Source organism: Bidens hawaiensis, unplaced genomic scaffold, assembly GCF_021521415.1.
Source record: "Bidens hawaiensis isolate Kalapana, Puna unplaced genomic scaffold, B.hawaiensis_p1.1 tig00027591_1, whole genome shotgun sequence".
Classification (NCBI taxonomy): domain Eukaryota; kingdom Viridiplantae; phylum Streptophyta; class Magnoliopsida; order Asterales; family Asteraceae; genus Bidens; species Bidens hawaiensis.
Window position 1 is genome coordinate 81,006 of NW_027494476.1, and position 11,772 is coordinate 92,777.

Genomic DNA, 11,772 nt, shown 5'->3' on the forward strand with positions numbered 1-11,772 from the left:
CAAGATGGAGATGGAGATGGAGATGATTGAGGAAAAGTCTACAATTTTTGCAACAGTGTAATCCGCATTAGATACAAGTCGAACTTCCAGCATATTTGGGTATTCTCTTTGTTTCGATTATCAAAACAACGTATTTTGATTTGCCAATTTAACAAATTGGGTAGAGATGAGACTTTGAGGGATGAAGGGTTTTGCGCTTTAGAGAGTATTTGAGAGGTTGAGCAGTTGTGTAATCAAACCTAGACATTTCAATGCCGATTTATATTTAGATAAAATTACAGAAAACATCTTTTACGTTTGTATCAGCTTACATATTAATTTGTTACAAACGCGTCCACACATATAAATTAATTCAGCACAGGCATCCATCAAATCTTGGGATATTAAAAACCATGTTAAACCTTAACAGCTCATTAATCAAGTTTTCATACATTTGTTTCAATCATGCCAAGAACAAATGTTCAAATTATAACTTCAAATAAAACCTAAACCAAGAATGTGGCATCTCCTTCAGACGGACTCATTGAGAAAAAAATAATAAAAAAATAAACAAAAAAATTATAGGGGATGCGACAAAAAGACTGGTTTGTTCTCGCTTGCTTTCGTTTAACTTAAAAAATGAATGACCAAAGTGATTTTAAAAACATTGAGGATGATGCCTGCAAGCTGATGCAAACTATTAAAATTAAACGGTTAGGATTTGCACCTCTAACTAAATCCATTGATTTTCATTCAACACTGGTTACATGACTTCATAAGCAGCACGGGCCTAAGCCGATAATGGGCTTTAGATATTAATCACCATATGATCAACTATCATCTAGTTGTCCTCTTAAACTAGATATTAATCATATGAATACAACATTTATTTTGGCGGATATACATGACTATAGCCCTTTTCTAGTTAACTTTTTAAAACTATCTCAACTCTTTCCGTAAACCTCGCTTCTGTCTATATACCTTCATCTATTCTTCCCGTATAAGATACATAGAATTACAAAATCTTGCAACATACCTTACCACTCCTTTCAGATTTGTGAAAGTCGAGTTTTAATGGGCTTTAGCTTTAAGCCCATGCTTTCGGGTGTATATAGCTCGGGGGAGATGGAAGTTGGGCTTAATGGGCTTCGTGGGCTTACGTTCGTCTCAGAGGGCCGGTAGAGCCCAAAACCCATTAGAAAATATTCTAGCGGTACCAACATTGCGTCTGGTTGCTCCTCCGTTACAACTGATCCACATCCTTGAACCTATATATGCATACAAGAACATGTTCATGTCAAATAGAACAGTTGACTTTTTGACCCACTTGTTCCGTTCTTAATACTAATCAACGCTCTTGTTAAAATGCCAATATGCAACACTAGAGGTGCAAAATGACTATTTTGGTAATGGGTCAATACATGTTCGGGTTGAAGTAGACAACTTTTAGTAAAAGTCAAAACGGGTTGGTTTGGCCTGCCAACACTTTTGTCCATTTTCAAAAATATAAACAGTTTAGCATATTATTACAAAACGGATACTATTAATTACAGTTAGTGATGAGAATGAGACCAAAAAAACTGATCTGTAAAGACGTAACCAAAAATGCCGAACCCAAATTAAAACTGATGGCTTGGTTACATGTTGTCATAAAAACCAACTTTTGGTTCACCTTCGGTTTTGCATGTAATTAAACCTGAAAAAACCAAACTTTGTGTGTGGATTTTATTTTTTATTTTTGATGTATAAGAAGTTAAATAAAAGTTTAACTTTAATATTTTAGCTCAAATATAACTATCAAAAAGATTTAGGCCCAAATTCATTATTCTTGGCCAATAAATTGTTTGCCCAAATGCTAAAACCGAAACCGAACGGTTTTCAAAAACTCAAAAACCAAATTTTCGGGTTTTTGGCCAACTAATTACAGTATTAATCTTTGACTACAATTTAGGACAACTTTCATGTGTTACCCGTTTATATTTGACCCGGTCAACCCGTACGGGATAAAACGCAAACCAACTAACCAAATCAACTCATTTGTAACTAAAAACTGAGTGATTGTTGCATACCTCTACCAATGCACTGAATCTTCTATCTAACTTTGAGGTCATGTGAAGAGAATCAGAATTAAACGGAGAATATTCGCCCACAAAGATTAGGGACCGACACTGCAATCTCTTCAATCCTTCGGTGATGTCTGGTCTCCTACGACAAACAATTTTTCACATCTTTTATAAATAGTTAACGCGTTCAAAAATGCAATATAACAATCAGTAACTGTGCTATTACAACGATAATCTTATGTATTAGAGTGAGATATTTACTCGTTAATAGCTTCAAGAAAGTTGAGCACATTTGGACTTTGCAACTCACCAAGCAACTGCACAAAAAAAAAAAAAAAATCATTATAAGAAACATGATTCAAATGTTGCATGCAATTTTAATAATGAGAAATTTATACAAATGGTCCCTGTGGGTTGACCATATTACAAGTTTGGTCCCCAAATTCTAAAAATTGCAAACTTAGTCCAAACATGCAACCCTCTCACAAAAGTTAAGAGGGTTGCACAAATGTTTAGAGAAAGTTTGCAATTTTAAACGGTGGGGACTACTAAACAACGCAACCCTCTCACAAATGTTTACAGTAAGTTTGCGATTTTTAAAATCTAGGGACCAAACTTGCAATATGGTCAAACCACAGGGACCATTTGTGCAATTTTCTCATTAATAGTTTAAGGAAAGAATTTACTCTTCTACATGACTGTACTAATTCTGTTTCAGGAATTATCGCTGCTCCACGAACTTCCTGTCATTTAATTATAAAATATATAATAAAATCGTTTCATCATCAAATACATAAACACAACCTAGAAAGTATACTGATATACACCTTGCTGAAGTAACGGATTAGCAGTAACTCCTTTACTAAACCACACATCCCATAATAATAAAGAACGTTTGCCATAAACTGCAAACAAGAGATATTACATAAGTAAATGGGTCCAAACTGTCACGTGTAAAAAAGAATATTTATAATATTTAACCTTGTTACACAACCATTCGGTCCAGGAAGGTGGTTTACATAGAGGAGAAATAAGTATGAGACCGAGCACACGACGTGTGTATTTTATCTATTAGCCAAAAGAAAAAAATACCCATCAAATGCTTTGCAGATTGAGAATTGAAATTCACACGACATACAAAAGATGTGACTTACTGCAAACAGGGTGAGTATGTATGCACCGGCTGTTACTCCCATGCACATAACTGCACCGAGTCTGCAAAAGCAATTAAATGAGAAAAGAAGAAGTTATTCATAAATTCAATTCACTGTAATAAAGTAAATAGCTAACTAAATAAATTGTGATACAAGGTTTTATGCATAAGAAGTATAATTTGGCAGGCGTTCAACACGTTGACCTGTTTCCCTTTTAGCTAATATTTCTTATTTTAAGCGATTGACTTACAGATGAAACGTAACACACTTGACCCGTTAATATGTAAATGGATCAAAACTGCTATCTTTAAGCAATATGTTCCCAGCAGAATAAGCAAAGCCAACGAACATGAACGTTGCGTGTGCGTGCTCGTTGGTTTAACTTTAATAAATGAACAAACAAAAACAATTAAACAAGATATGTGTTATGTTTGTTCATTTAAGTAATTGAACAAAAAGCTTTGTTTATGTTCATTCATTTATTAAATAAACGAACATAAACGAACGATTCAGATAGGAATCAAGACATATTAAAATTTTACCCTAAATAATCAAGAACCTCAGCAACCTGATCAGCTAAATCATCAACAGATAATGCAGGATAATCATATGGCATTGCAGCAGCTCCCAACTGCAAAAGCACTTAAGGATATACCATATAAGAAAATATGCATTTAAAGAAATACAAGCATGCTTAAAGTAATTACGAAAAACTAAAGGTGGTGATTACTGATTTCCAACCTCGTGGCCTGGAGGGGTAATATGGTAAATACAGAAATTATGAACCAGCAACGAAAATGCTTCAGGGCATAAGAAAAGCCCTTGGAAACATGACATATCTGCCAAACAAACAAACAAATGCATTATTTAATAATAGGACAGGTATTCGTAATTAATTACAAAAAAGCCATCACTTACGGTTTAAAGCTAAATCAGGATATGTAACCAGAGGTGGCTTGTCTTGGTCACCGAATATGGCAACGGATACAAATCCATTGGAAGTTTTTACAAGGTGTTCCTGAATTCAATACAAAGGGCACTAATTATTATTATTAGGTAGAGAACATAAGTAAGATAGTTTCATTTTCAGTCTGTAATATTCAGATAGAGACAATACAAATTTATAGCCAAAGGTCCCCTGGAATAAATTTTTACCATATTATCATATAATACAATCAAACTTCAGACAAACAGGTACAACCGAACGTATGGCTAAAGGTCCACTGAACGTAGTCGAACACAATAACTATTGCACCAATTTTATACACAATATTATAAAATTGCTTCACCTAAAACACTCCTATTCAGCAATCTGAAAAGGATAACAAAAGCTATAAAGTAAAATTAATCACATGATTTATGTGTTTAGCAGCAACTACCATCTACAAACAGCAAATCTCATACAGATGGATCATAGTTATCAAAGGCGTTAGGCGCGCAGGCCTTGCCTAGTTAAAATAAAAAAAAGAAAAAGAAAAACTAAAATATGTTATGGGTATTAAAAAAATAATACAATTTTTCATATAAAACAAGCAAAAGCTATTATATAGCATGCAACATCATCTAATTAGTTGCAACAAGATTACACAATGTTGGAATGCTTACATGAATCCTTCTTTGACTTGATAGCTATTGTATTTAGGAAAACTGGAATATTCTCAACTATTGACTATTGGCAAATAACAGTCCCAACTACAAAATGCCTGCCGACAGTCCCATCTTTTAACATATTTGCTCCGAACAATCCACGACTAACAGAATCCTAACACAGTTTGCTGAAAACTCAATTTTCCTTATATGTACAACCGTTTTCAGCCAATTTAAGAAAGCGATAACCGATAGTAGACAACAAGTTTATATCATGATTCCTTACATCATTAGCATTCACCTACCATTTACTTACAATCTACTCAACCATCAAAAGCAGACTTAACAAAAAAGAAAGCACAAGTGAAACAGAAACTTGTAATAATCACAAGTAGATTAAACATTTAAACATGATATAGCAGATACATTTCTAAATAAATGAAACGTATGAATATATATAATATTTACATGAATATTTGATTTTTTCATGTGGGTATTATGAATCTTGATATAATTTGCAAACCTTTGAGGAAGCAGAGGAGGTTGAATCCATGTCACTGGAGATAGAATCGCTTGAATCCGCCATGGATATTATTATTGTTATTATTGAACAAAAACCTCTAACCTAATGTTTCAAATATAAATGTTGGATTTGGAATCCATGGGCTTATATAGAAATCTGCGTTTGTGTATTTAAATATGATTTATATATATATCTGACAATATACATATAGATATAGGTAAGATGCTGGTTTTTGCCACGTAACTTTTAAGTTTTAACGATTTGGCCACTATAGTTTCAAACTTGTTATTTGTTGCCTACATATTTACTCTTCTAATTTGATGACTAAATGCAAACAGTTCTAAGTAAAAGGTGTACAAATAACTAAACTTGTTATTTGTTGCCTACATATTTACTCTTCTAATTTGATGACTAAATGCAAACAGTTCTAAGTAAAAGGTGTACAAATAACTAAAGAAATTATTATTATTATTAATCGTCGTCGTCTGGATTTTAGCTAAAATAATTATTAGTACTATTTTTTATTATTTATATTGTAATTACATAACTTGAAAAACGTAATAATAATTATTTTTGTTATTAGTACGTTTAGAAGTTAATTTTATTTGTGTTATTTATACTATAATTACTCAACTTAAAAAGTGAATGGTAATAATAATTATTTTGGTTATTTGTATGTTTAGAAATTAATTTTATTTGTGTTGGATATAACCCTGCTTTTATAGGTTTATCAACTTAATTAAGTTAATAGCATTGGTTTATACAATACAAATACAAAGTGACTTTCAGATAGAACTTTTAAAGTTATTAAGTTGATAGGGCATCCCTATGCAGATAAGTATATATCGTGAAAACATGCAGAACAATATTAACCATTTATTGCTTCAGTTTTAATAATTTTAAGTTAAAAAATGGTAAAAGTTAATGTTTATTGTTCCTTATTCTCCTCTCATTGCATATTACTAAGTTTAGTAAAGCTAATTTCTTCGTACTCTTTTTAGTTTTGTATCGATTAGTTACACATGTTTGTCTAAATAACATACATGACATACATGTGTCTTATATAGATCTTAACAACAGGGGCGGATCTAGCTTATATCCAGGGGTAATCTGGGTTACCCCTCAACTTTCGCTGCGTAGTGCAAAATTTTATTTATTTTTAACAATTTGATATATTGGGACCCCTGAGCAAAGATTAGGTTACCCCTGAGCAAAAGTGAAAGAGGAAATTTTTCCGTTGATATGTAGTTGCAGAAAAGTGAAAGTGGAGGATAAAGGTAAAAGATGAGTTTTGTTTTTTAATTATCAAGGTAAAAAGAAAAATAAAATTGAAAAGTTCCTTACATGTCATTTCATTTGATTTTTTGTTAAATTAAAAATATAATATATATTTTGATAACTGTGAACTGAAAGTTCCATTTTGAATTTGGATTTCTTCTATTAAAAAAAAAAGGAAAGAAAAAAGAAAAACAATTGGATTTCTACTTGTTATGTATTAATACATTCATTCGTAACTAGGTTATTGACCCGTGTACGATACGGGCGAAAATATATAAATCGTCGAGTACACACATGTCATTTAAAACGACAAGATGTTTTTGAATATGTTTTTGAGACGACAACGTGATTTATAATTGCAATTCATATTCATACGGAAAGAAAGCATTGAAAATCATAAACATACAAAAAATGAAGTTACATAGTAGAATGCAGGGGTGAGCAGAAAACCGAATTAATCGAACCTAAACCAAATTAACCGAAAAACGAACAAAAAAAACTTAACCGAAACATTAACCGACGGCTAATTTTTTGTTTTTTTTTTTTTGAAAACCGAATTTTCAGTTACAACAAAAACTTTTTGTTGTTTATATACAATATATATATTATAATGGAGCTCTAGAACAAGGAGGGCGTTGCAAGTATGATGATCCAACCTGAAAATCTTAAAGTCTATCATAGTAACTTGAGAAAAGATAATAAATAAAAAGGTTCCAGACTCACGTATAGAGAATGCAAGAATATTATCATATAGTACCAATAATTATTATATAGTACCAACTTTTAGTAGTGACAAATTTTTAAAATTAATACATCTACTACAAATAGTAATAAATGGTAATAAATTTTGAAGTTACAAAGGTATTTTAAATTTAATTTTAAATTATTTAAATGTTAATAAATTCTAAGGTTGTAAGATATATGTTGGAATTAATAAATGGAACCAATAAGAATTGGGCAAAATGAATTTTTTTAATGGATATATATAGACTTGGTGTATTTAATTTAGTTGATCTTATTTGCTTTATTGGTTTTAACGACTAATGAATAAAGACTGGTAATCCAAGGTAATGAATAAAGACGGTTAGCTGGGGTAATACAATATTAAAAGTCGATCTCATACGCACGTGATGGAAGACAACATTGGGTAGCCCGAACCAATCATCCTCTGTTACGACGTGCTTATTTATATCTACGTATCAATATAAATTTTATTCACAACAATCCAGTCTATGTTTCGACGTAAATTTTATTCAAAACGAGTTTGGTCAAACATGATGTTATAAACAATTAGATTCGTTAGACGTTAAACCCTATTTAAAATATGGAAAATAAAAAAAATAGGGGCTCACTGTTACACTCGTACAGGACCTCGTTGGTTCTTGAATTCTCATAGACGATCTTTTATGAATGTACGGTAAAAAAATTAGGTTACCTTTGAATTTTTTTTCTAGATCCGTCACTGCTTAACAGCCATGATCAATAGTCTATACTCTATAGTATGTAAAAAGTATTATCTTTTTTTCTAATAGTATAAACAAAGTACAATGGTCACAAATGTTGCTGATCTTGTAATATGTCATTAATATTGTTGGTTGAGCAATTCAACTTTCACATAACTTCTGATAAGTTTTATTCAACGGGTTCTTTTATCAAGCTTTAATATATTAAGCGTGAAACATTAGGACTTTTACGATATTTTTTTATATATAATCTTTTTAACCTTTAGCTATTTCTCATTTTTAGAAAAAAAAATTAATAAATAAACATACTCAGTAACGTCTTACCTGTAGGTGCATTAATGAGTAATGAGGATTACATCTATCTTGAAAATAGAGAGATTTTTTCTAATAACATCAATAGCTAAAAAATCTGTTTTACATTTAGAAAATGGATGGATGATTGAATTAATGATAACTTTTGTTGTTTTTAAACTAAGAAATATGATATTTACCTTAATGTGTATCATAAGAGGAGAAATGTGAAATAGTTAAAAGGTTAAAAAATCTATCTTATTGGTCAATATTCATGTCAAAATCATGAATTAAGTTGTTCAAAATATTGAAGCGCACCAACTTTTTCTCTAAATTTATTACTTTTGTAGTTGTAAACATTATGGAAAACAAATAAATATAACATTTTTCACAGACTTTTAAAAGGCATTGGAGTTAGGTGTTAGTGTGGTTTTTGTGTTAGTCTGATGTTGCTTTCCTTAAAAGCAAGGGGTTGAGCCCCGTGGAAAACATATTTTAGTGTAATTATTAGTCGTTCAAGAAAAACTTAATAGTATAGTCAACTTAATAAATTAGATGATAATGGGTATTCACACTCTACGCATGATTATATAATCATCTATAATAATTAATATTAAAGAGTTTGCGTGTATATGTTACATATTATCTATTACTTCAATGATTAATCACGGGTTTGCGAATATTATGTTTAGCCATTTAAATTCTAACGCAGCTAAAAAACATCCGGTTGGATTGTCAATTACCCGAAAGTTAATCTTAAACTCACTAAACCGGCTTCAACTAAATTTTACTCTAACTTCATACTTTCATTAAAGTTATTAGCAACTTCAACATAATGCATATTATACTTTTAATATTTCATAATAAGGTAAATATATTCAGTTTTGATGCAAGTAAACGAGTTCATGTAATCCCAAGAGTGGGGTATTTATAACACATCTCAAATCCAAGGAAATTTTAAGGCTAATCATCTATTACCCAAATATACATCTTAAATGTATCGAGTTCGGTATTTTCTTCATATGTATTTATAAGTATTTAAATGCATTTTAATCCACTTGATACTCGTTCAACATATTTGATATGCTTTATTTTCTGTTATCTTTTTAGTCAATTTTATATAAATGAGTTAATATCAACCTAACATTTTCTTATAGATGAGATAATACCAACCTAGCATTTTCTTTTGATAATAACTTCATAAACTGTCTTAATAATCTAAATTTCAATAACTAAATTGATGGATTGTTAAATGTTAATCTTTTGGTTTGTTGTTTGTGTCTAATTTTATAAAAACGTTAAAACAACGTTAGGATTTGTTCAATACAATAAATACAAGGGCCAAAAATGCAATATTTTATAATATAAATTCTCCCTCATTCAAATCATGGTTAACACCCACCGAGTCACCGACGCTCTCTATAAATTATCTGCCGCTATTATTGGTCCATGTCACGAGTGGACCGGGCCACCACCTGTTTAACTGGAGTTAAGGAATTTAACCAGAGTTAGAGACCGACACATCTTTCACTCGATCTACCTCCTTGGCTCTTGCTGAGTTGTATGCAATGGCTTTTGACACTTGTTACACTTCTTCCACCAAAACAAACACTAGATTTATAAATAACTTTGCAAGTTAAAAAAAAAAAAAAGAAATTTATCTTTCACATTGTGGTTTGACACGAACTCTAATAATCGCTATCTATACTATATAATAAATAAAAGTTTTCTTTTGTCACATGTCAATCTCTTATGTATTTTTACTCTTTCTTCGCGCCTCTCTCTCCAATTAATTATACATACTTTTTATAGCTTTTTTTAATATATTTTTGTTTAATGAATTCTCTAATTATGTTTACAAAACATATTTTATATTTTAAAAACGTTATGTTTATTTATAAAACATTTTTATAAATGAACATTTTTATTATTTAACCTGTCTAATATAAATTATATTGTTTTTTATATATAAGAAAACATTTACACATATATGAAACATTCTAACTTCTAAAACTTACTCAACGGGTTCATTGCTAAAAGCACATGGATCTTTAACTGAATCCCTTTCTTTTCCCCTGTAACCATAATCTCTTTCTTTCTATCCATATATTGCCGATCAAAACCTTACTGATTCTTTTTTACTGTGCATTCTTTGATTGATCGAAAGCTTTCTTCTATTGATAATGGTTCTTTTTGTCTGATTGTATGTTCTCATAATACTATTATACTTTAGTTCCTACTATATTTTTAGTGTATCATTTAATGTTGTATCTAAAAAAACATTTAAAAATTTATGATTTATTTTTAAGTTTCTGAATAGTAGTTATAATTTAACTTCATACTTATTTAAATAAAAGTTTTCTTCTACCACATGTCAATTCCTTATACATTTTTACTTTTTCTTCCCGCCTCTCTCTCCAAATAGTTATACATACTGTAGGGGTATGGTACTAAACCCAGTTTTACGACCCTAAATTTATTATGTTTGGCTTATTTTATTATATGGACTAATACAATGTTATTGGGCTGAGGGGGTTTTGTGGAGGTAACCCTAACTAGGCTAGGCCCATTAGGGTACAATGATGGTGGCCATGAGGCTCTCTATATAAGGAGGTCTCCACCTCCTTATTAAGGGTCATGCTCAATAAGAGCCACCACCATAACCATTTTTGTGTCTGTAAACAAGAGATCCTTGAGATTTCTTAGCAGTCACCTCCACAACCCCAAAAGGCCATTGCAGATCTCAAGCAACCGGAGAAGAAGATCAAGACGTGGTTCGTTCATCTCGACATCCGTGGAAACATAGTCATGGATCAGGTTAGATTCATTTCATGTTTTGACATTGGCGCCATCCGTGGGACGGCAACGAACTACCCTTCGATTTTCGTCTCGGTTATCAGATCTCTCCCAAGAAAAACCCAGATCTGGAAGTTTACAGAAAGAGGCTTCAAGACTTGTTCTATTAAAGCTCAAAAAGATCCATAGATCTAAAGAGGCTTCCAGATCTGTGCAAAAATGAAGCTGAAAAGGATTTGTAGATCCAAAAAAGAAACTACCTGATTCGGATGATCAAGCCTCCGGATCTGTGATGGTTTTAAATTCTCTCCGCTCCGAGCTTCAGACCTATCTAGATCTGATTTACAGATCTAGATCTGGATTATAGACCTGGATTTTAGGTTTAAAATTACAGTCTAGATTACGGAGAATTTCGCCGCCATGCACGCGCGCCCGCGAATTCTCACTCCGCGGAAACCACCATGTGGGTTTTGCGCAAAAGACCGCCACCATGTGGGTTTTGCGCAGAAGACTGCCACCATGCATGCTCGCCAGCGGGTCACCATTCCGCCGACATGCGTGAGCGCCCGTGGAAACCACCGCGGAACCACCATGTGGGTTTTGCGCAAAAGACTCGCCGCCATGCATGCCCACGCAAC

The 11,772-nt window shown here is 31.9% G+C and overlaps 1 protein-coding gene across 1 annotated transcript; it reads right to left on the reverse strand.

The window, feature by feature from the left end:
• Positions 1 to 899: 899 nt before the first annotated feature.
• LOC143575711 (protein NDL2-like) lies at positions 900 to 5,382 on the reverse strand. The gene is made up of 11 exons (XM_077060002.1): positions 5,307 to 5,382; positions 4,115 to 4,214; positions 3,938 to 4,035; positions 3,739 to 3,827; positions 3,197 to 3,257; positions 3,024 to 3,110; positions 2,870 to 2,947; positions 2,729 to 2,785; positions 2,304 to 2,359; positions 2,049 to 2,184; positions 900 to 1,247 (listed from the first exon to the last, which is right to left on the reverse strand). The coding sequence occupies exons 1-11, from the start codon at positions 5,367 to 5,369 to the stop codon at positions 1,029 to 1,031; spliced, it is 1,044 nt and encodes a 347-aa protein (XP_076916117.1). The 5' UTR covers positions 5,370 to 5,382; the 3' UTR covers positions 900 to 1,028.
• Positions 5,383 to 11,772: the final 6,390 nt, after the last annotated feature.

Coding starts and splice junctions, on each gene's coding strand:
- LOC143575711 (XM_077060002.1), bottom strand. CDS start 5,369: ATGGCGGATTCAAGCGATTCTATCTCCAGTGACATGGATTCAACCTCC. Junction 4,215..5,306: donor CCTCCTCTGCTTCCTCAAAG/GTTTGCAAATTA, acceptor TATTGAATTCAG/GAACACCTTGTAAAAACTTC. Junction 3,828..3,937: donor TTACCCCTCCAGGCCACGAG/GTTGGAAATCAG, acceptor GTGCTTTTGCAG/TTGGGAGCTGCTGCAATGCC.